Source organism: Martes martes, assembly GCF_963455335.1.
Source record: "Martes martes genome assembly, chromosome: 1".
Taxonomy (NCBI): domain Eukaryota; kingdom Metazoa; phylum Chordata; class Mammalia; order Carnivora; family Mustelidae; genus Martes; species Martes martes.
Genome location: NC_137888.1, coordinates 130,057,658 through 130,083,587, shown reverse-complemented (window position 1 = coordinate 130,083,587; position 25,930 = coordinate 130,057,658). Strand labels below are relative to the sequence as shown.

The 25,930-nt window shown below is 40.4% G+C and overlaps 1 protein-coding gene across 2 annotated transcripts in view; it reads left to right on the top strand.

Moving 5' to 3' along the window:
* Positions 1-25,930, top strand: part of COL6A6 (collagen type VI alpha 6 chain) — a gene marked incomplete at its 5' end in the record, with an annotated part of 108,271 nt that overhangs the window by 70,195 nt on the left and 12,146 nt on the right. Inside the window, 7 exons of one of the 2 annotated variants that reach the window (XM_080824286.1) lie at positions 5,254-5,316; positions 6,411-6,446; positions 6,562-6,598; positions 8,403-8,414; positions 12,240-12,733; positions 20,350-20,446; positions 23,268-23,939. In XM_080824286.1, coding sequence (XP_080680412.1) covers positions 5,254-5,316; positions 6,411-6,446; positions 6,562-6,598; positions 8,403-8,414; positions 12,240-12,733; positions 20,350-20,446; positions 23,268-23,939 — 1,411 coding nt within the window. The remainder of the gene's footprint in view (positions 1-5,253; positions 5,317-6,410; positions 6,447-6,561; positions 6,599-8,402; positions 8,415-12,239; positions 12,734-20,349; positions 20,447-23,267; positions 23,940-25,930) is intronic. The other variant, XM_080824285.1, reaches the window with a different exon arrangement.

Genomic DNA, 25,930 nt, shown 5'->3' with positions numbered 1-25,930 from the left:
GATTTTTACCACTGAGTATGATGTTAGCTGTGAATTTATTTGTATATGGCTTTTATTAGGTTGAGGTGTATTTCCTCTAAACTCATTTTGTTGAGAGTTTTTATCATGAATAGATGCTGAATTTTGTCATAAGATTTTATTCATTTGTTAATGTGTTGATATCATGTTGTTTTATTTGTGAGTATGAACTAGTCTTGTTCCCTGGAATAAATTACACTTGGTTGTGCTGGATGAGTATTGTTGAATTAGGTTTGCTAATATTTTGTCGAGAATTTTTGCATGTATATTCATCAGGGATATTGACCTGTAATTTTCTTTGCTTGCAGTGGGCTTTTTCTCCCCAGTTTTTTTAATTAAGGTAATGCTGCCTTCATAGAATGAATTTGGAAGTTTTCCTTCATCTTTTGTTTTTTGGAATAGTTTGAGAAGAATAAATATTAACTTTTCTTTAAACATTTAGTAGAATTTACCTGTGAAGCCATCTGGTCCTGGATATTTGTTTTAGAAGTTTTTCAATTTCATTACTGGTCATTGGTCTGTTCAGATTTTCTTTTTTGATTCAGTCTTGGAAACGGTGTTTCTGGGAATTTATCCATTTCTTCCAGTTTGTCCAAGTTGTTGGTATATAGTTTTTCAGAGTAGTCTCTTCTGATCCTTTGTACCTCTGTAGTGTCGATTGTACCTTCTCTTATATTTCTAATTTGAGTCTTTTTTTTCTTGATGAGTCTGGTTAATGTTTATCATTTAACTTTTCAAAGAACCAGATCCTAGTTTCATTAATGTTTTCTATAGGTTTTTTTAGCCTCTATTCCATTTATTTCTGCTCTGCTCTTTATGATTTCCTTCCTTCTAACTTAGGACTTGCTTTGTTCTCTCTTTTTTTTTTTCTTATTCCTTTAAGTATAAGTTAGATTATTTGAGATTTTTTTTTTATTGAGGTAGGCCTGTATTGGTATAAACTTCCCCTTAGAAGGGCTTTTACTGCATTCCGCAAGATTTTGAACCATTGTGTTTCCATTTTCATTTATCTCCAGGTATTTTTTGATTTCCTCTTTGATTTCTTTATTGACCCATTAGATGTTTAATAGCATGTTGCTTAGTTCCATGTATTTGTGTTTTTTCCCCAGTTTTCTTGTGATTGATTTCTAGTTTTATCCCATTGTGGTTAGGAAAGATGCTTGCTATAATTTCAGTCTTCTTAAATTTGTTGATACTTGTTTTGTAGCCTAATGAGACCTATCCTGGAGAATTTCATAGTACTGCAGTTCATAGCATCAAGGGTGGGGTTTCCATGGTTACTGTGTCTCCATCCCTCCTGCCATTCTCTTTGTGTCCCTTTACCCTTAGTTGTGCGGGAGCTGTTCGGTTAGCCCTCAGTTCTTTTTCAGGAGGAATTGCTCTCTAGGTAGGTATAGATTCGGTATGTCCTTGGGAGGAGGTGAGTTCAGGGTCTATGACACCATCTTGGACACCTCTTGCCTGTGTAGTCATTATTTATTGGGTTTCAGGGATACAAAATAAAGAATCTACTCTTTCCTTCCATCCTGCTCCTCCTCAGTGGACTGCATCTCAGCTATAATTCTTTTCTTCATGCATGTTTTTGGATGACTGACCTTTAACACTGATTTTTTTTTTAAATGACTGAAATAACTAGGAAGATAATTGGAAAACACTTTGAAATTAATCCACATGTCATCTGCATTGAAATACCTCTGGATCCTTTCCCTTGGCTTGTTAATGAAGTACTTTACTCTCGAACATTGGAAGCATGCTAACAAGTTCAGCTGTTTTTGGGTTCTTGTCCCCCAGTGCCAGATTAATCATTTTTATAAAACAATGAACCAATGGGAAGCATGTGAACTTTTTCTTTTGGCCTTTGATTACTTGAATTTCTTTTTTTCCCACAATTTATCACTGTTTGTAACTTATTATTTCACCTGCCAAGCTGCTTTTCCCCTATCTTTGTAAATATTTCCGAATTTGAAGTTTAGACACTGAAAACTTTCAGGTTTTCCTTCTGAAAAAGTTGAAGTTTCTATTGGTAGAAGTTTCTGTTGATAAAGTTTTGCCTTCAATTTTAAGTGCCTCTTCAGTTTTCTTGGAATGATTACATTTTTAGTTTTTCTAAATTTTCACAATTTTTTTTCCTCCCAACTGAAGGATTTTTTTTGTCATGGTTTTTAACCTTATTATGTATGTATATATGTGTGTGTGTGGTGTGTGTATGTGTGTATATACATATATATTTTTTACACATGCACATATTTTAAAGCAGGATGTGTTCATCTCCACACTATGAACATTTGGGGCTAGATAAATTTTTTTTTAGATTTTATATGTTTATCCGACAGAGAGTGAGTGAGTACAAGTAGGCAGAGCAGCAAGCAGACAGGGAGAAGTAGAATCCCTGCTGAGCAGGGAGCCTGATGCAGGGCTCGATCCCAGGACGCTGGAATCATGACCTGAGCTGAAGGCAGCCGCTTAACCAACTGAGTCACGCAGGTGCCCCGGGGCTGGATAATTCTTAGTTTCAGGGGCTCTCCTGTGCACTGTAGGATGTTTAGTAGCTTCCTTGGCCGCTACCCACTAGATATCAGTGGCACCGCCCTTCTCCACCCTTCCCCGTTATAAGAGACAAAAATGTCTCCAGACGTTGTCAAATTTCCCCTTGGAGGTGGAGAGAGAGGCACAAAGTTCTCCCTAGCTGAGAACCACTAATTCAGAGAGTCAAATAATTTCACTAAGTTTCATACGAGGGGGTAAAAAAGGCAATCCACCTGCCCCTTATCTCTTTCTTCTCTCCTGTTTCTCAGGTTGTCTTTTTTGCTCTACTTTTCTGGGAGATTTCTTTGACTATTTCTCAATGCTCTTCTCATGATTTAATTTTAAAGAGCTTGTTTTGTTCTCCAAATATTTTTTACACTATCTTGTCTTGTTTCATGGTTGAAACATCTTCTCTTAGTTTTCTGAGGATATAAATTAGTATTTTTACAGCTTCTTTGTCCAACACAATCTTTTTCCTGTAGTTTTGTTTTTTCTGTATTGATCTCTATACCCAGCGTGTCTGGAGAATGGGCTATTATCTCTTCCTATTTAAGAATTAAAGACAAAAAGGCTAATTGGAAGCCCCAGAGACATTGATAGAGCTGATCAGCTACAGGTTTTACTGAAGAGTGGTCTGGCTGAGTTCTTTACTTAGCAGACATCTGATATCTGTACCTTTAGGTCTTCTTTCTTTGGTCAGATTTCCCTGACAAGACTGTTTCAATTTCCTGCCTGAGGATGAAGGTCTGGCTGTAGTCTTCATGAAACCACATGGAAAAGGAAACGTGAGGGATCTCATCCCTATTTCACATATCTTCATCAGATCACCCTGTTTTCAGGAGGCTACCATGGGCCCTCAACTCTGCCTGGAGTTCCCTGGTGCAGATCCCTCAGCTTTACCTCTGTCTGTTGTGGGAGTAGAAAAAGGGACATTCACCCAATTGCAGAGAATGGAGAGGAGATCAGAGGATTCCTAAAATGATTTTCAACCAGTCCTTCTTATTTAGCCCCTCCCCTTCACCTCCACTTTTGGAGGTACCTGCTGCCAATTCTTGAGCTTTCTGGGAATGGATTCTTGGCTTTCCCTGCTACTGGCTTAGGATCCAGCTTTTTCATATCTGCTAAGTCGTTTAACACCTGTACATCTGCTTTCTAGCCTCTGGAGGTTTGTGGCTATTGTTTTCTTTCTCAGTCTTCCCCCGCCCTGCCTTTTTTTTTTTTTTTTTTTTTTTTTTTTGGCCTTTTAAAAAAATCTACTTAGGGATGCCTGGATGGCTCAGATGGTTAAGGGTCTGTCTTTGGCTCAGCTGATGATCCTGGGGTCCTGGAATCAGTCCCACATCAGGCTCTCTGCTCAGCGGGAAGCCTGCTTCTCCCCCTGCCTGCTCCCCCATTCGTACTCTCTCTACTAAATAAATAAAACCCTTAAAAAATTTTTTTAAATAAAAATATCTACTTACATCATTTTGATGAAACATTGAGAGGGAGCAGAAGTCAATGTATATGTTCAGTCTACCATTCCCGCCCCTCCCCCGGGAGGTTGATCTGTATCTCCTAAAGAAAATATAATCAGTGAGGTTTTTTTCACTCAGCCTAGCACACTGTAGAATACTCAAAGAACATCAACGGTTATTCCCTGTCTCATTGGTAATGCTTGTACAAATTAAGCTGATTTCAGACTTCATTTTTTCATCCCTGTAAATGTTATAAGTCCCATGGCATTTTGAATGAACTTAGGAATACTGCCTTGATTTTTTAATTCCAGCCTTCTTTATAATAAATCATACTGCTAAATGCACATGGAAGAATTCTTGTCATATAGCAAGTAGTCAGCAATTGTTTTTCTTACTGCTGTTACTCCTCATTTCACTACAAATATCTCCAGCCAGCTTCTAAGTGTATTCTTCTTGTTGTTTCAGGGGTCTTATATTTAAATTTTTGTTCTTCTGGGGGTTTTATTCACTTATTTGTTGTCATCATTGTCTCGTTCAGATAAAAATTTCTCCTTTGATCCAGCAATTCCAGTTCTAGCAACCTTCCCTAAGGAAATAATAAGAATCACAACATATAATTTTTCTTGGCATTGCTTTACAATGACAGCAAACCTAAATGCCGACAATAAGGAACTGATGAAAGGAATCATGGTGCATCTGTGCAATGGAATATTATGCTACCGTTAAAAATGATCCCCCCCCAAATTTAATAACATGAAAACTTCAAGAGATGTATTTAGTTCAAAAAATAACAGGAAAAAGTATAAAATTATATTTTAAAAGAATATATATACATATATAAACATATAAAAATACCAAAAGACACCAAATGTTAACAAGGATTATTTGGAAGTGAAAGAATGGCTGAAGATTTTTTTCCTTTTGTGTGCTTTTTGGAAATCTCTCAATGTTCTAAAAATGTATTCCCTTTGACATTTAAAACACCCACTAATATTAAGGATGCCTGGGTGGTTCGGTTGATTAAATGTCTGCCTTCAGCTCAGATCATAATCCCAGGGTCCTGGGATCGAATCCACATCAAGCTCAGCACAAGTCTGCTTCTCCCTCTTCTGCTCCCCCTGCTTGTGCACACACTCACGTGCTTTCTCTCTCTGTCAAAGATAAATAAACAAATATATCTTTTAAAAAGTAAAATAAAACACAAGAACCATACATATATGTATAAATATAATTTTAAAATAAATTCTGCTTTGAGATATCCACTGGGCCTCCTGGAAAGATGGGATCCCCTGGGGAGCCAGGACCTCCTGGACGCAAGGTAAGTTGAAAAGTCATAAATCACACCAGATCCTCTTCTCAATAAAATGCATGGAGTCTTCATTGCCCAAATGTGCATGCTTTCTATCTTTGCACCTGGTAACTATTTTCACTATTTTTCTGCATTTATGTGCAGAAAAATATCCTAGAGATAGGAGGAGGGGATGCTGATTAAATATTAGTCACCATTTCTCATGGGGTAAGGGGAATTTGAGGGAGGAAATGAAAAGTATTGGACTAAAATGTGATCTCTCAATTATGGGTGAATTTTATTTGCCCAGTCCTTGTCCTCCTCCTATATTCAGTAAGTGGTTAGTGAATGAAGGGAAGGGAGAGGAAATTAATAAACAGGGAATCAATGATCAAAGTTGTATTCACATGGAACTTTTCCCTAGGAGTCTGGGTGGGGCTTCACGGCATTTTTCCTCGGGTGTCTTTCTTTGAGAATAGCCAGACTCTTCCTGTTCCAAAGATGGACTTGAACATGTGAAATTAAAACCATTTCTACTTTGTTCTTTCTATTCCCAATCCAGACAGATCAATATATATGTATATTCATTCATTTTTGGAAGACTGTTGGGATTACCTTTCCAGATGTACAGTTTGAGTCTGGTCCCTTCATCATCCAACCAATGATGGAAACAGGAAGGTTCAGTTCAGCTGCTGTTCAGTGGCCAAGGCAAAGTATGGGGCTGAGGAACTCTGAATGTCCCTTAAGGTTGGGCAGTTATAAGAGATGGTTCAGCCTCATCTATATCTAAGCCATAAGCCTGCTCCAAAGCTCTTCATGCCAGTGTTAAGTATTCAGCTCCATCCTTAGATTCTGACAACCCTTGTTGTCCACAGATGGGGCTGGAGGAAGGTGGCCTTCGGAGGTTTGTGTTCCTCAAGCTTGCTGCTTGCACTCGATTTCCCCTGGAATGTTACTCTTAACTCAGTGATGAGGATCCTCCTACATGTGTTCTTTTCTTCCTCTAACTTAATTAGAATAAAAACTTTAGAAATCTTCACTTTCTGAGGTTAGTGCACATTCTGGCTACTGATGAGTGTGGACAGAGCAATGAGACCACATTTCTTTTTTTTTTTTTTCCCTAGGGTGTGAAAGGGGCCAGAGGACTGGCTTCATTTTCTGTATGTATCTCCTGACTCCAACAGAATGCTCTGTACTCCATTAAATTTATTTATTTTTAGGCTTGAAGACCTGGCAGTCGGTCGGTTAATTCTTTGTTTTATTTTTGAACTGCAGATGTGTGAGCTCATTCAGTATGTACGGGACCACAGCCGTAAGTATCCTGCTTAAATTGATCACCCAAGTTGTCAAAGCATTCATAGAAGAAGAGCAGTGAATTCTGCCCTCAGAATTGAGACAATTTACCAACCAATCTCTTAACGTTAGAAATGTCACTGCATATATTTTGAGTTAACATAGATTGGTGACTAATAATGCCTTCTCTGACTGCCCTCCTCATGTCTATTGGAACTTGTTCCAAGCACTAATTAATAATATGTCTAGGGCTTTTAACCTAGGGGAAATTGAGGTATGAGGTCAGAACTCTTCTGATGGTGAAATCAATCAATGGAGAGTCACACTGAACTTCTAAAAATGATTAACACCGGACAGTAACACAGGATTGAATTCACCTGGTGTGAAAGCTAGCTGTGATAACAAGGTGTCCTGATGGGTGGGAGCACTTACTTCGGTTTATTGTTTATTACTTCTTTTCTAGAAAGGTATGTTTGGTTACTTTTCATTGACTGATTGATTTGCTTGTAATATTATTGATTTTTGCCTGCGTATTTTTTCTCTCTCCCAATTTTTAAAGCAAAAAGGCATTTATTTTGGTAAATGCTCTTTTGAATTTGCTTTAAGACTCCTATAGCAGCATCTTCTATCAAAATATATGTTAGCACCATTAAAGGAATTCCACATACAAGATGAGCAAAGAATTGACTATTTAGTGTTTATTTACAAATGTATAATGACTTCCCAAATAAACACCATGAATGATTTTGGAGCCCATTTCTGTAGAGAGCTTTGGTCTCAAAGCCACAGACTTTTCAAAGCTTTGAATGCAGTGTTGATCTCAGCTCTATTTGTACCATAATGGAACCACCCATGATGAAAATCAAAATATATGTGTTAAGTCATGAAGATCTGTTGCTTTGGGATGACTTAACACAGTTCACTTTTTGACATTAGAGCCATGGGAACTATAATGAGTCAAAGGTAGACCAAGTGTGATGAGACCCAATCTTTTATAATTTGAGAGTCTCAGTATAAAATCACAAATCCAAAAAATAGGTACAAAATTATTTCAAAAGAAAAGGTTGTTTAGAATGAGAAAGGAAATCACGACCAACAACATTTGCTTATTGTAAAAGCACATGATCTTGTGAAGACACAACTAGGTCCCTTCTCGGGGTCTTGCCCTGGGCAAGTGAGAAGTCGAAAGCAGAACTTTCTGTGGTGATGGAGGTGTTCTACCACACTGTTCAGTATAGTAGCCACTAGCCACCTGTGACTTTGAGTACCTGAAAGGTGATCAGTGCTACTGAGAAGCTGAAATTAATACATTTAATTTTAGTTAAAATTTAAATAGTTACACGTGGCTAGTGACTTCCATATCGGACAGTGCAGGCCTAAGGCTTATTTATGCTTTATCTGCTTCAGAGTAAACACACAACACAAATACGTATCTGTACAGACTATATATGTGCATGTATATAAAATCAATATCTACAGATCTCTACATGGAGAAAAATGAGAAGAAAGAGATGTTAGGTCCTTTTAACCTTTCTAAATTCAGTGCAACGTTCCTTCCCAGGCAGAAGTTCTTTCCTTCTGACAGTTGGCGGCAGGCTACTGATTTATGGCTATATATTGTCCCATTTCTCCCACCCTGTCTTGTTTTTGCCAAGATGCTGGGATTCACCTGCATTTTCTCCAGACCCTTCCTGTTGCCTCGGTGTTTGAGTCAATTATAAAAAGCACACAGGGCAGAGCTTCTACTGCCATGATTTCCCTACACAGTACTAAACTCTCTTCTACCAAATAATAACCCAATCTCCTTTGTTCTTCTCCCCCAGCTGGCGGACATGGTGAGTAATCTTTATTTACATCAAGTCATATTCAAGCTCCAAAATGTCATACATCTGGCAAGACAAGTTAGAACAATGTGTGTTGCCTGCCAAATGATATAAATTTCATCTGAGATGTCTTTGCTGCCTCATTCTGGTAGCACAGACCTGCCTCCAGTCAATTACACAGCGTTAGCTGAGTCTCACAGCTGTTTCTCAACCAAGTGGTTTGATTTTTTTTATTAATATTTTAATGACTAACATTCCCATTGATGTTACTATTGGGTTTTTTGTAATAATTGTCTCCTTCCCTTCATTTTCTTTGTAGCCTAATGGTTATGAATTTAGATGTGACAACAGCTATCCTCTTAAACCTTTACACCCTATACCTTCTGTCTAAACCCATCAATCCACGCCCTCTGGTTGCATCTTCACTCACTCAAAAAATATTTATTGAAAGCGTATTATGGGTGGAGCCTGGTTAGCTCAGTAGGTTAAGCCTCTGCCTTAGGCTCGGCTCGGGTCATGATCTCAGGGTCCTGGGACTGAGCCCCGCATCGGGCTCTCTGCTCAGTGGGGAGCCTGCTTCCCCCTCTCTCTCTGCCTGCCTCTCTGCCTACTTGTGATATCTCTCTCCCTCTGTCAAATAAATAAATAAAATCTTTAGGGCACCTGGGTGGCTCAGTTGGTTAAGTGACTGCCTTCATCTCAAGTCATGATCCTGGAGTCCTGGGATCAAGTCCCTCATCGGGCTCCCAGCTCCACGGGGAGTCTGCTTCTCTCTCTGACCTTCTCCTCGCTCATACTCTCTCTCACTGTCTCTCAAATAAATAAATAAAATATTTTTTTAAAAAATCTTTAACAAAAAAAAGCGTATTATGTGCTAGGCACTGGGGACACAGGGCTGAATAAGATGGACACAATTCTTGTCCTCAGAAGCTCCCATTCTAGCAGAGGATCCAGATGATAAACACGTCAAAGAAATATGGAATCCTATCCTTGCTGTGAAGGAGATAAAAAAACAGGAGGCTTTGTCACAGAATAATGTTAGGGGAGGAAAGAGCTGCTTTAGGATGGAGGGCTCCTCTTTGAGGCAGTGACATTGGCGTTTAGACTGGAGAATAAAAAGAAGACAGCTTTACAAGAGCCAGGAGAAAGAACAGCAAGTGCAGAAGCCATGCTGCAGGACAGATCCAGGCGTAGGAACTGATGGAAGTCCAGTGGGGGAGGGGCAGATTGGGGGGGGGTGAGAAAACGAAGCAAGCCAAAGTCAGGTCAAGTTGAACTTGATTCAATAGAGGTTCAAATAGGGAGGGTGGATTGTATTCAAGCTGGAATGAGAGGGCATTAAAGAGCGTATTCAAAGTATGAAAGGAAGAACGTGAGCTGATGAACAATTTTTGAGCACTTATTTGGGCCATTGTGGAAAAGTAGATTGCAGGGGAGTATAAGTTTAAAGGCCAGAGGATTAGTCAGGAGAGTGTTGTGTTTCAGACAAATGTGGTGGTGCCGGGAGAGGGCTGCCAGTGCTGTGCTTTAAGTACATGTCAGCGGTTTCTCTTTCTCTGTCCTTGTTGTCACCTGCTCTTTGCCAAGCAGCAGCCATCAGTGTATGGCCACAGAGCCAGATCAGGCCTGTGTGTGGTCATCTGTGCCTTGAGGAAGAACTGCTAGGTACCACCACAAGCCAGCCCAGCGTTCTTCAGAATCTTCTGGCTCCTGGCAGGTTGCTAGATTTCAGAACATGTGTTTTGCAAGTTGAATTAGTCTTTAGGTACTTTCTCCTGAAAACTTGTGTTTTTTCATATTTCAGCCAGTGCTGTGAATCTTTTTCTTCCCTTTATCTCCAAATTGCACCTGAAGCTGCCTTATTGTGGTGGTGTTCCCATAAGCAAATCACAGCCCAAACAAAAAGCTGGCAGAAACACTTTCATGTTTAGTCATACTTCCACTTTTTATTGTAAAGTTGACATGACCTCAATTTTTTTTTAACATCTGCTCAGCCTTCTGAGTTAGACTCAGAGGCTAATAAAATACGTCCTGTCTCCACTGAGATACACAGTTTGGTTTAAGGTTAAATATTTCTTACTGGTCCTTTAGCCTATTAGGTCACAGAGTCCAGGACCAGAAGGAGATAATCATCTAGCACCAAGAAGGGGGCCAAGCTCAGCTAGTCACAGCAGAGGACTCGATCCTTGACCAGCCCAGGCCAGCCTCATAAAACCTGAGTTTCTGAGTTCTCATAAAGAGCTGGTAGGCCTCATTTTGCTTTTCTTATCTCTGAATCTGACTTGCTGGCATCTGAATGAGAGGAGACAACCCTCCAAGAGAAGTTCATCATTGAGATTTATTTCCTTTTACCAACCTATATCTCAATACCAGGCCTCTTCCCCATTATAAAAGTTTTATTCTCCCTTTACCTGCTGCAAAAGAACTGTCCTTTGTTTGCTGCTGCTTCATTCAGTCAGCATTTATTAGAACCCTGATAAATGGCAGGAACTAATAATCTGGCAGATCCAGAGACACACAGTCCCCGTCTTCACACTCCATGGAGAGGAAAACATTAATCAGCTAATCAGACAAATATGAAGTGTCAACTGTGATAAATGCAGGGTACCAGGATTAGAATGAATGAATTGGGATCAATAAATAAGTTTGAAATTTTACATTTAACGCTCAAGTTTACCAATTTAGTTTCTCTATGTAATAGGTATATTTATTGGTTAAACTTGCCTTTTCAACTACTAAATAAAAATATATCCCTGAAAGCTTTCCTCATTCTTTTAAGTGGCATAGTCATCACAATGAAAAAGTCCGTAGTAATAATGGCTAACGTTAACCGAGCACCTGTCGTGTGCCAGGCACTGTTGTCCTAAGTGCTCTGCCTGTGTTGGTTCACTGAATCTCAATACAGGGCTTTGCAGTGGCTAATCTTAGGACCAGCATTTTACAAATGAGCAAAGTGAGGCCCAGAGAAGATAAGTCGCTAGGACAAGGTCACAGGGCTAGTCCATAATCAGGTCAGGTCTCTAACACATCTCTGTAGCACCTACTTTCCACATCTGATGGGCTATTCTTTTTTTTTTTTTTTAAGATTTTATTTATTTATGTATTTATTTTATTTATTTGTTTTTTATTTTATTTATTTTTTAAAGGTTTTATTTCTTTATTTATTTTATTTGACAAGTAGGCAGAAAGGCAGGCAGTGAGAGAGAGGGGGAAGCAGGCTCCCTGCTGAGCGGAGAGCCTGATGCAGGGCTCAATCCCAGGACTCTGAGAATATGGCCTGAGCCGAACGCAGAGGCTTAACCCACTGAGCCACCCAGGTGCCCCCTGATGGGCTCTTCTATGTATGGCACATCCATTCTCTTCTAATCTCTCTGAAATCATTAACAGAGCTTTTGGACCCATTCCTTTCTCAACTCCTGTTACATTTCCTTATTAAGTAAAAACAATGTATGTTTTAGTTTAGCTCACTGTATAAAGTTCCAGCAATAAACATAATACCAGTGATCCAATTTCTGTAAGTAAAAGGGCATATCCATGAGCTTTTGATTATTTCGAAGGAATTTGGCCATTAACTTCCAAATTACATAAAAACTCAAATTGAATGATATTTTCACTTGGGCTTTATTTAAAAGAGCAAATTCAATCTTTAAAATAGCATTTTCATTGAAGATTTAAACATTGACGATTTCAACTGCTCATTTTAGTATTTAATGCTTATTTAATGTTTAAATATTTGCATATTTAACATTAAAAATTACCTTGCCCTCTGTGTATCTGTTAAAAAAAAATTTTTTTTAAATAAGCATGCTACATAAGGAACATGTTCTTGCCTTTCAGGAAAACCAGAATGCCCCGTGCATCCCACCGAACTGGTGTTTGCCTTGGACCAGTCTCGAGATGTCACCAAGCAGGAATTTGAGCGCATGAAGGAGCTGATGTCTTCCCTGGTGAGGGGCGTCAGGATCCGGGAGAACAGCTGCCCGGTGGGCGCACGCATCGCCGTCCTCACCTACACCTCTCACGCCCGACACCTCATCCGCTTCTCAGACGCCTACAAGAAGAACAAGCTCCTCAGGGAGATTGAAGCTATTCCTTACGAGAGGTCCTCAGACAGCAGGGAGATCGGCAAAGTGATGAGGTTTATCTCCAGGAATGTCTTCAAGCGAACGCTTCCGGGGGCTCACACCAGAAGAATCGCCACCTTCTTCAGCAGCGGCCAGTCTGCCGATGCCCAGACCATTGCCGCGGCAGCTATGGAATTCAGTGCCCTTGACATCATTCCGGTCGTGATCGCGTTCAGCAACGTGCCCTCCATCAAGCGTGCGTTTGCGGTAAGATGGTTAAGCTTTCCACGTAACTTTTTTTGGGGGGAGGTGGGGAGAGGCTATACTCAGAAGACTTTGTAAGAAAGGATTGAACTAGGCTATTTATTTCTGTGTACCAGGAAGATGCTAAGCCCTTTGTATGCATTATCCTGTTTAATTCTCACAAGTGGTATGTAAGGGGTGGGTATAATTACTATTCCCATTTAATCAGTGAGAAAACAGCCTGGAGGGGTTAAACCTGTATGCCCGGGTTCACGTGGCTAAGAAGTGGCAATGTCAGGACTTGAACACAGATTTACTATTCCAGTGCTTCTCCAAGGAACTCTTGAGTTGCCTCTGGGTATAGAGCTACTAAATCAGGAAGGCCAATAAACATTCATTGATGTCACTTATGTGGCCAGTAGCAATAGTTGCTGTGCAATGAAAGCCAATTGACTTGATTTTATAACTTCAACAATCATATAATTATCCAAATTTTAAAAAGGAAAGCCATCCTAGTTATTATAGCTTCTTTGGTTGGGAAGCTGTATAAATAGACCACTTGGGATCAAGGGGACCTTTTATGAAGTAAACAGACATATAACATTGTATTAGCTTCAGGTGTGTGTGACTCAATATTTGTAAATATTGTGAAAAGATCACCACTGTAAGCCTAGTTAACATTATCACCATAAATAGTTATAAAAAAATTTTATAATGGGAACTTCCTTTTTGACTAAGATTTTTACTTTAATTCTGATATAGTTAATATACTGTGTTATAGTAGTTTCAGGTGTACAAGACAGTGATTCAACAATTCTATACATTACTCAGTGCTCATCATGAGAGGTTTATTCTTTTTTTAAAAAAAATTATTTATTTTGAGAGAGAGGGAGAGAGAGCTAGAGTGCAGGGAGGGACGGAGGGGGAGAGGAAGAATCTGGATCAGACTCCATGCTGAGCATGGAGCCTGAGGTGGAGCTTGATCTCCCAACTCTGAGATCATGACCTGAGCAGAAATCCAGAGCTGGATGCCAACTGAGCCATGCAGGCACCCTGTGATAGGTGTATTATTAATTCCCCTTCACTTATTTCCCCTACCCCTCCCCCCCCCCACCTCCCCTCTGTTCTCTATGGTTAGGAGTTTATTTTTTGGCTGATTTGTTTCTTAAATTACAAATACGAGTGAAATAATAATGTTATGTCTTTCTCTGATTGACTTATTTCACTTAGCATTATACTCTCTAGTGCCATCCATGTTGTTGCAAATGGCAAGATTTCATTCTTCTTATGGCAGAATAATATCCTGTTGTATATAATACCACGTCTTCTTTATCCATTCATCTGTCAATGGATCCTGGCCTGCTTCCATAATGTGGCTATTATAATAATGCTGCAATAAACATGGGGATACATATATCCCTTTGAATTGGTGTTTTCATATTCTTTGGGTAAATACCCAAGAGTGTGATTACTTGTTTGCAGGGTAGTTCCTTCCCCCCCCCCCCCCAGTAGGCTCCATGTCTATCATGGAGCCCAATGACAGGCTTGAACTCACAACCTTGAGATCAAGACCTTAGCTGAGACCAAGAGTCAGATATTTAACTGACTGAACCACCGAAAAGCTCCAGGGTAGTTCTATTTTGACTTTTTGAGGAACATCCATATTGTTTTCCACAGCGGCTGCACTAGTTCCCATTCCCACCAACAGAGCATGAGAGTTCCTTTTTCTACATATCCTTGCCAACACTTGTTATTTCTTGATGTTTTGGTTTTAGCAATTCTGACAAGTATGAGGTGATATCTCATTGTAGTTTTGGTTTACATTTCCCTGATGATGAGTGATGTTGAGCATCTTTTCATGTGTCTGTTAGCTATCTGGATGTCTTCTTTGGAGAGATGTCTTCTGCCCATTTTTATTTGGATTATTTGGGTTTGGGGGATATTGAGTGATATCGGTTTTTTATATATTTTTAATACTAACCCTTTATTGGATATGTAATTTGCAAGTCTCCCATTCAGTAGGCTGACTTTTGGTTTTGTTGATTGCTTCCTTCTCTATGCAGAAATTTTATATTTTGATATAATCCCAGTAGTTTATTTTTGCTTTTGTTCCCCTTGCATCAGGAGATGTATCTAGAAAAAAGTTGTTACACTGATGTCAGAGAACTTATATCCTGTGCTTTCCTCTAGGATTTTTATGGTTTCAGGGCTCATATTTAGGTCCTTGATCCGTTTTGAGTTCATTTTTGTGTATGGTGTAAGAAAGTGGTCCGGTTTCATTCTTTTCCCTGTCATTGTCCAGTTGTCCCAACACCATTTGTTGAAGAGAATGTCTTTTTCCCAGTGATTAATTGACCATATAATTATGGGTTTGTTTGGGGGCTTTTCTATCCTGTTCCGTTCATCAATGTGTCCATTTTTGTGTCACTACCATACTGTTTTCATTATCATAATTTTTCAGTATAACTTGAAATCTGGAATTGTGATACCTCCAGCTTTGTTTTTCTTTTTCAAGAGTGTTTTGGCTATTTGGGGTCTTTTGTAGTTCCATGCAAATTTTAAGATTATTTGTTCTGGTTTTGTGAAAAGTGTTGATGTTTTGATGGGGATTGCATTGAATCTGTAGATTGCTTTGGGTAGTATGGACATTTTTAACAAAATTTGTTCTTCCGATCCATGAGTATAGAATATCTTTCCATTTGTGTCATTTTCAGTTTCTTTCATTAATGTCTTATAGTTGTCAGAGTACAGGTCTTTCATCTCTTAGGCTAAGTTTTTGAGGCCTTTTACACCACCATAATATTCTATGAAGGTGTCAAATAAGCACAACAGAATTGAAATGGAGTATTAATCTATAAAGTATGGAAAACAGTGCCTGCTTCTTGGAGCTGTTGTGTAGGTGAAATGATAGGACACCATTCCTCAGTGCGTAGCACATAGTAAATATTCAAGAATGATAGCTTTTGCTCTAATTGCTATTGTTATTGTTTATCTGCTTGATGATGAACTAAAATCTGTTTAACAAAATTGATATCTAGGTTGTAAAGGAGCTGACACTGCTATTAGTGTCATTGAACATGCAAAAGGACAGGCTGATAGACCAGGCTCAGAAAGGAAAATGCACATCAGTTAGAAAAGGCTGGGCCATGCCATGCAAGTGAAGCTGCTATAAAACACAGCAGCTCAGAAACTCAGTGAGTAGGTGTGGTTACATACAGACTCATAATTCCTTCTGTTTATTGAGAGCCCCATTGTCCCTTGGCTTTATTTATTCACAAAACAAGAGACAACATCCTAATGCAAATAATTGATAGTACTTGTGATATAAATTTAAATAAACACTATTTCACCACCACTCAAAGGTGTGTGCATAGCCTATAACTTGAGAAGACATACTTTGTTGGTTTGCTTTAAAATCTTTTGACTGTTAACAGTCTCACTCAGAGTTCCTAGCCAAATCAGCTGGAGGCTCTTTGCTCCTTTCTTGAAGGACTTTATCTCAAAAGAGCACCACTGAAGATTCAAATTCTTGACAATGACCCTCCAAAATCGGAGCAGCACTGGCTCCCAACACTTCTTGAGTAGAAACAGAGGTGCAGACAGAAGTCAGAATTGGTGCTAAGGTTCGTTCATCCAGCAAATGCTTAGTGAGCACCTCATGTATACTGGGTGCTATCGTAGGCTGTGGAGAAGCAGAAGTGGAAAACCAAAAACCCACACTCATGGAGCTGCCATTAGAGGATGGAACTAAACAGGGTTCTCTAAAAAGGTTCAAAATAGAGGCTTGTTATACAAGTTGGTAAGAACCCACTACTGATACCTGGCATTACAGAAGGGAAATTATGTTACTACTTCTCCTTTGCCCTCTTTTTCTTTCTTCTATCCATTCTGTTCAGTTGTGCTTCCTATACTTGAACTGTTGTTTATTATTTCAAGAACAGACCTCAAAAATTTAGTGACAATGCATTTTTATTTGGGGGCCATATTTTAAAACCCTAACTTGTTTCATAATTATCATGACTTTTCTAAATCTTGATTCGTCTGAGAGTTGAGCAGTCCAGTGTAAAAATTGGGCCCCATGCAGGCACACGCTGCAGGACTTGGAAGCAGATGTTCTGACAACAGGCCATGATTTCCCTTAGCACATGAACTGTGACCCTCCCACCCCTTTTGGAAATTTCTCATGATGGTATCAAGCTGAGTAATGAGCTATTCATCCCTTCTGAAACAGAAGGCCATTTTTGACTGGAAAAACCCCAGTCTCGGCTTTGTTTTGCCACCAGCTTTTCCCCTCTAAGTGTGTTTGGCAACGACCTCTTACCGCTGGTGAAATTTTACTTGCCACCCATAAAGAATTCTAACCTAGAGTGGGTCTCCCTTTCTAATAGACTTATAAAAGAGATCTCTTTTTTAGCTAGGATTTTTTTTTAACTCTGCTTTTTAGCATCGTAGATGAGAGAAACATTAAGTATAATACTGACATTACAGTTTATTCTTGTGATTGGAGGCAGAACTGGAATAGGTGGGGTAGGGGGCTTAATGGGAAACTGTGGCACTTTGACCACCCAACCTTTTTATTTTTAAAAAGAACTCCTTAATGAATATGAACCATCAAAGAAAGATGGTTACACATAGTATTAATTGTATCATTTCTTGAACACACCAATTTATAAAGCCCCGTGATGTTTAGAAATGAGGGAAGAGGGTATCTTCCCAAACCATTTGCTGAAGGCCTCCTCTAGCCCATCTGTGCACTTAATAGCAATAAAAAGTGAGAGCTAAGAAAAGTGAACCATAGAACTCTTTTATTTTAAATCCCTGATCCTCGTTTAGTTTAAGGAATTTTCTGTAACATGCTAACTATAGTTGCTCTAGTGATGTGTGCTGGTGATATCTAAAACCACATCTGCCAAACTTCATTGACTAGGAGATTACTTTGGTGGGAAGAGGGGTGGGAGGACAGGGAGAGCTCAGACCCCCTGTGACCTCTCCTAGTAAAGCAACACACTAAACTCCATAGGAGAAGGATGATGTTTTAAGTTGACAACAACATGTTGATACACGATTAAATGCAAAGTCTAAGTTATCAACCAGCTCCACTGCCAGAAATACGGAAGTTGTCACAACACAGACATGCAGAACACAAACTAGTTAACAAACGGCAGCAGTCCCTGGATGACATCTTCAGAACACTGCTCTAAACTAAGTTAGGACTCCCTGACACAGAACTGTGATCATAAAAGCAGCTAATGCAGAAGATGGGAAGTAGGTCTTATTTGGAGAAAGCAAAATTTAAACTGGAGCCTCCCATATTCCACCTCCCTCGGGGCTCACTTTCCTTATCTGTAAATGCTAGGCTTGGACTACATAGTTCCTGAGATTTCTCCTAGCTTAAACATTTTGTGATTTTTTTTCCCCTTGGATCCTGATAGTTGGCAATAAGAAAGCACTGTGCCCCTACCAGATGGTCTGATCCATGCTCTCTGGATTTGGTTTCCTGGTCACTCATCACAATCCCGATGAAGTGAAGGCATGGTTCACTGGAAACATTGCTCAGATACCCATTAAAAGCCATTAACAATACAGACTAATGGTGCTGTTGTATTATTCAAGAGTCAAGACTGTTTTTTACACGTTGCCAAGACCAATTTAAGCTAGCTTAAGTACGCATATGCGCATACCCCTGGTAAATTTATTATAAAGATGCAACTATAACCCAGGTGTCCTCTGCTTTGGGTCTAGGTAAGCAGTTTCTGTTTTCACTCTGTGCTTACCTGGACACACGATTCAGCCTTTGTTCCAAGAATCCATTTGCATGAAGAATCAGTGGGCAGTACAGATTTCACTGAAGGTAGTGAGTCAAAAGAAGGGGCACCGTAATGCAGGGTGCTGTCTTCCTCTACAGAATGTCCCCATTTGTCTCTACCACCCCTGTCCCAGCTCCACTGCCCTGTCACAGCATCTTTTTTGTCCTCTTTGCTCATACCACAACAATGCTCACCTTCCCGCCTTCCGGGCACTTTCAGCCTTTCCCAGGCACTAACCATTCTTTTTTCTATATATTTTGCCTAGAAATCATGCCAAACGCTTCAGTTACCATGTTTCCTCCGAGTCTCCCCTTCTAACCCATCCAGCTCATGAAGGCAAACACAGTGGTCTTCTAGGGAGGAATTCTGGTGAGCACAGATCTCTCCATCTCTTCTACACAGAAGAAAAGATGGGATGAAACAAAGATAAGCCTTAGCGAAAGCCCTCACCACCTTCCTTCCTTCCCATTTCCCTCATTTCCTTCCCATTGCTCCTCAATTAGAGCATGGCCAGCCTACAGCTCTATTAGTGCTTACCACTAACAGAGAGGGACTCACTGCCCTCAGGACCCCAATTCCAAATTCCTGAGAGAATGGGTCCAATTGGCTGAGATGTCCATCCCTGGTGCAATCTGCTCTGCAGAGAGATGGCACCCCCCCCCAACACACACACACTTATACATGGCTCCCCAAGTCCTGCTTTTACGGATAAAGTGTTCAAAGGACATTTTCTGGAGAAAGAGTAGGGAAATGTTGTCTGTCCCATCTCTTAGGCATTAGATAAGACCATACCTATAATTTTCCCTCAGTTATCAATGGATCTGTGAATCTGTTAACTGACAAGCTAATTATTCTTCATTATTTGAAGCCTATTTTACCTCTGATCTCTAGCCTCAAACTCCCCAGAGAGGTTACTAACAATGGGACTGAATTGGAAGGGGGTGGGAATTGTTCAGAGGAGAGCCCCTGGATGTGGATCTGGGTCTGCAAAGCCAGCTCCCATGCCTGGCTCATAATGGGAACTCAGAGACAGTTGTAAAGTACATTCTGTGGGGGCGCCTGGGTGGTTCAGTGGGTTAAAGCCTCTGCCTTCAGCTCAGGTCATGATCCCACGGTCCTGGGATCGAGCCCCGCATTGGGCTCTCTGCTCAGCAGGGAGCCTGCTTCCCCCTCTCTCTCTCCTGCCTCTCTGCCTACTTGTGATCTCTGTTTGTCAAATAAATAAATAAATAAATAAATAAATAAATAAATAAATTAAAATAAAATAAAGTACATTCTGTGATTTCACTTGGTTCTCTGGGACTTGGCATGTGTGTGTGTGTGGGGGGGGGGTTGTCCTCTGACCCTCTTCCTTAAACAGTATCCATGTGCATTGTCTTTTGATCGGTCCTCTCACCTTCCTTTGAGCTTCAGCTTCCTCATCTGTAAAATAGGCATGATGCACATAAGAACAAACTCACTGGGTTGTTGAGATAATGAACAGGAAAGTGCTTTGTGGTCTCTACTGACCCACACAGCACCCACCCTGTACAACTAAATGCATTTCAGTTATGAACCCATTTAATGGCCAGTGTATCCCTATTAGGTAGTAGTGTGATTATTTTGTAGATGATGAAACAGAGACAAAGGAACCTGACCTACAGCTAAAGGCAACACCAAGGCTTAAACCCAAGCAGGGCTCCTAGCCACCCTAAGACGCACTAGGCTTCCCTATGACCTTCTTTAGAAGGAGCAGTGTTGCACTCAAAAGATCTCAGTGCTGTGAACAATCCTGGGGGATTCCTGCAGCTCCACCCACTAAGCTGCTCTTTTTCTTGCTTCTGCTTCTTGCAGATTGATGACACTGGCACATTCCAAGTCATAATGGTTCCATCTGGGACTGACTACGCGCCAGCATTAGAGAGACTCCAGCGGTGCACTTTCTGCTATGGTAAGACCCACAGAGAGAATATAATTTGATCAGGCCTGTTAAGCACACTGAGTCACTATTGGCACGAGTAACTGGACCTTGGCAGCAGGGGTACAAGAGGCCTTGGGAAGATTTCCCTGGGGCATTGGGCTCACTTCCTCATACTGCCTGGTCCACAGACAGAGCCCCAGCCAGCAGGGCTCCTAGCAGGAGGACTGCATTCCAGGCCCTCCACACTTCTGCAGCTTCCAGGAAATGGTAATGATTATTAGGAAAACTCAGCCTATCTCAGTGCCAAGGTTTTCATGCTGTAAAGTATATTTATGTGTCTTCTAAGTCTCAGATGTTCACAACTCCTCAAGAAACACTTTATAGTACAAGTGGAAATTAGTAGAAATCCATACATTTTTCATTGCAAAGAAGAATCAGAAAGATTTGCCATGCTGGTTTGTCTGTCGCTGTATTTTATACACAATCTATAGGCCTAGCTAGAGAGGCAGCTGTGGGTGAGTATATGCTGGTAAGTTGAGTGTTCCAATAATTATGAAGACGGTAGAAGCCACTGCAGTCATCAGTGGGTGTGATTTCTAGCAGTTGCCAGACGTTTCTTAGGAGCCGTGCCCTGTTCTAACGGCTTTATATAACATTGGTGGTGGTGCTGGTGATAGTTAATGTTGAAGCTGTTGAGCTTATTCTGTTCCAAGCACTCTTCTCATTGTCGTATCCCATCCTTACAATCACCCTGAGACATCTGAACTATTACTAGCTCCACTCGACAGATGACAAAAATGGGGCTTGGAGAGGTGAGATAATTTGCCTACGGCACAGCCAGAGGAGACCCAGGAAGGCTAGCCTCACAACGCTGCCATTTATGAGTAACAGAGACCTGTTATTCTCCCTGGCACTTGGTATTTGGTCTTGAAGAAAATGGTTGATTCCTCTCCTTCTCCATGTGTGTCAATGAGTTGCTAATGCTTGCCATGTAAGTGACCTCACAGGGAGGTGGTAACTCTTAGAAGTGGAATTGCTTCAGACACCCCTCTATTCTGTCTCTTCCTCTGTTTCCCAGTACTCATTAGTCTCTCCCCTCCCTTCCCCTCCCCCTCCTCCCTTCTCCCTCCCACTTTCCTCTCTCCCTCCCTCTGTCCCTCTCTGTGGCACAGGGTTGGGTAGGCATTGATCCTCTTACTCGAGGCAGTGGCTGGCTGTGCTGTGAGGAAGGCTTCCCACCCCAGCCTCAGCACAGCTTTCAGACACATCAGTTACACTTCTGTGCTGGTATGTTACAGTCAGAAGTTGTACATGTGTGACTGGGGATAGATTTTGGCCCCATTTCTTGGCTTAAATCCTTGTTTTGTCTCTGAGGCATATAAGGGAAGATATTTTGGCTATCGTTTCTTGCAATTAAAAAAATCCCACAAAATTGAGCAAACGGGAAGCCTGCTGTCTCTGATTTTAGAAACTGCCTAGCACACAGGTGACTGTTCTGTCACTCGACCATTAAATGTGGTCGTAAAATTGTACCAAATTTCAGTAAGGGAAACATAACTTGTGCAAAGCCACATCTTTATGGAGACCATGAGCAAGACTGAAGTTAGAAAGTTTGCTACATCCCCAGAGATCTGCATTCTGGTTTTTAACCTTTCATCTGACTGCTTTTATTCCTGCCCCAGGCACATATCTAAGTGCCAGCTGTCCACATGCTTGTCATTCCATTTCACTTTTCTTTAGTTCTTAAAGAGGCATTCTCAGCCTTAACCATTAACTATTACTACAAACATCAAGATTGCAGAGGTTGGCCTTGGAAGGGTTCTCTGGGTGAATCTGACCCCCCCCTACCTAACTGTGCAGAATTGAGGCCTAGTGGTGACTTGGCCAAGACCAGAGCCCAGGCATCCTGGCTCTTAGGCCAAGGGGCCTCCCACTGCCACACCACCACATGGCCCTTTCTCTCACAATAAACCCTGACCTCATACATATAGAAACTTCTAGAAACACTTGCATATTGTTTGACAGAATGATTTTACCTCTTACCATCAGTCTCTTCTGTAAAATTAGATTAGGTGACCTCTAAGATCCTTCCATTTCCAAATTTTTTTATTCCTCTGAATATTCATTGTGGTCAGATTCAGTGGAATTCACTTTCTGTTTTATTACGACACATTCTTTTGCTAAATGAGACATGCATATTTATTTAAATGACCCCATATTTAATGAAAGGCTATTAATATGCAATATTTATATTCATGTATTTAACAAACACGTATTAAGCTTTCAACTAATAAACACACTGGAGATACAAACATGAGCTATAGCTTTGTCCTTAGTGTCCACACCCAGATGGACTTGAGTTACAAGCCTTTATTTAAATTGAAGTATAAGAATTCATTGCTTTTTTCCCACTTCAAGCATACTACATTTCATAGTAGAAGATTCTGAGCATAATGATAAGGACCTTTGCTTTACCTGTCTTGTCTATCTAGAAAGATCATTAGCTTTTATGTCATGAAAAGGTACACTCTTAAATGAGATGAACTGTCCACTTCAATCTTTATAAACTTAAAATACAGCCAAGATTAAACATCTGTTGAAAGCAGCCTAATTTTTAAAAGTCAGATGCCTTAGTGAATGGAATTCAAGATGCCAACTGGGTGTAAAATCTGTACATTTTAAATACAGATGCAAATTATGGACTAGGAAATCTTTCATTGTTAATATCGAAGTCATTTAGTAATTATTTTAATATCAAAAACTATGCAGTTTCCAAATGTTAAAATATTTGAGATGCTATCTTTTCTCCAGTCTGTTTTACTAATAACCCTATGTGACTTTTGGTCTGCAGATGTATGCAAGCCAGACCCTTTTTGTGATCAAGCCAAACCACCCCCTGCAGAGTCTTACATGGATGCTGCTTTTCTTCTGGACAGCTCCCGGCATGTGGGAAGTGCTGAATTTGAAGACATAAGACACTTTTTGGGAGCACTGTTAGATCACTTTGAGATCACCCCAGAGCCTGAGACCTCTGTCACTGGAGACCGGGTAGCCCTCTTAAGCCATGCTCCCCCTAACTTCCTACCCAACACTCAGAAGAGTCCCGTTAGAACTGAGTTCAACCTTACCACCTACAATAGCAAACGCCTCATGAAGAGACACCTGGAAGAATCAGTTCAACAACTAAATGGAGATGCTTTCATCGGTCATGCCTTACAGTGGACCCTGGACAATATTTTTTTAAATACACCCAATATGAGAAGAAACAAAGTCATATTTGTGATATCTGCTGGGGAAACCAGTCACTTGGACAGGGAAACCTTAAAGAAAGAATCCTTGAGAGCCAAATGTCAAGGTTATGCCCTATTTGTGTTTTCCCTTGGCCTTGCTTGGAATGACAAGGAATTGGAAGATCTAGCCAGCTACCCTTTGGATCACCACTTGGTCCAGCTTGGCCGAATTCATAAACCTGACCACAGATACAGTGTGAAGTTTGTGAAATCTTTCGTAAACTCAATCAGGCGTAAGTCATAAAATCTGTTCTTTCTTACACATTAAGAGTATATTTGGTATTCCCAAGAGAAGAGTTGATGAACTGACAATGGATTCTTGGAAATCTCTGTCTTCAAGGGCACTGCAGGGTCATAAAGGAAAATGTGTAATGATGGATGGTGGAGGGAGGAAACCTCTAATTCCTAGCATTTAATTTTCTGGCTCATCTTTTTTATGCCTCTGGTTCCTATGGAGAAGCAATCATAACAAGCAGCTGCTCACACATCTGTCTGCATAGAGCAATATAGGCGGGGGTGGGGGGAGTCACAGCCTGGACCTTAGCTATAAAGTAGAAATCCTTGCCATGTAACATTAACACACTACCCTTCGAAGGTAAGCTTCATCAGTTAACACACCAAAAGAGAAAGCCAAAGAAAAATTCAACAGTTCTCGGCTTTGCTTTTTTACAAGTTCCAAAGGCAGAGTTTCAGGTATAGGAGATACAATTTTACCTGTCAGAATGAAAGATACATCCTTGCAAAACTTTCTCAGCCTTGTTAATGACTTTTTATGATGCCAGCAATTAGTGTAACTGGGGCTCATAAAAAAGAAACATGGGCTGTATTTCTTGAAATAATTTTGCCTTGAAAGTATGCAATTCACTTTGTATGCAGTGGAATAGGTAAAAAAAAGCCATGTCCTACAATGACTCTGGAGGTTCAAAAGTTGTCAGATTTCTAAACATTTTCATGGTGAATGAGCCCTTAGACTCCAGATAAAAGTGAATACACAGGCTGAAGAACACCCCGTGTACCTTACAGGAGATTCTGATCATGTCTCAAACTGGTCACTGACATTACAAAGTGAGACCAGCTAAGTTTGCAAAGACGGACCAGTCACTATAGGTGAGGTGGGAAATTGCTGATGGTACTGATGTCATGTCCCCTAGTCCTGTGCTTCTCCAAATGTGAGTCTAGGACCTACATCATCAGCATTATCTGGGAGCTCATAGAAAATGCAGAGTTTCAGGCCCTACTCCAGACATTCTGAATTAGAATCTGCATTTTTATCAAACTGCCAGGTGATTCATATGCACATTATAGTTTGAGAAACACTGGAGCCACAAGCTCCTAGAATGAAATTTATGTGGACGTGTTTTTGAATAGATATCAGAAAGAGGAGCTAGAAAAAAGGCAAAAAAAGGGGGGAGGCCAGGAATCATTCTGAAAAAAGTAATTACAAGGCCTTTGTAAGGGTAAAACAAAAGAACACACTGAAAGACTGAGAAACTTGTAAAGAAACACTCTTTATGAGGCAAAAAAAAAAAAAAAATTTGAAAAAACATTTAAGATGGAATTTCTTTCCTCAGTCCCTGAAAATTCTTCATGGTGTTTCATGGTAATTAGTCAAACTGTATGATTAGATAAAAATGACACTCCACTACTATCCAGGGAAAGGAAGAGATGCCTTAAGAATTACTTGGGGTAGGTGAGAGATATATACAGTGCTTTCAGAAAACCATAACTGTGACACAATTGTACACTACTTTTCTAGAACTTAAGTGTCTAGAAATCTCCTGTCTTTGAAATATAGCTGTAAAAGTAGAAGTTGAAAAAGGCTTTAACATAATCATATAGCAAACCCACAGTCTCATGCTCATTCAACAGCAACACATATGTATCAGGTACCTACACCGAGCCACTCACAGTTTGGGTGTGGAGCTATCTTTAAAAAAAAATTGTTCATTTTAGAGAACATGAGCTGTGGGGGAGGAGCAAAGGGGGGGAAAGAATCTCAAGCAAATCTGTGCTGAGCACAGGGTCCAACACAGGGCACATTCTCAGGACCCTAAGATCATGACCTGAGCCAAATTAAGTCAGATGCTTAACCAACGGAGCTACCCAGGCACCCCAAGGTGTGGGGGTATCAAGGAGTGACCAAACAGACACCGTCACTGCCCTTCTGGGGATTCTAGTGTAGCTCCCTCTCTCTTATTTAACACCACGCTATGATCAAGGCAGT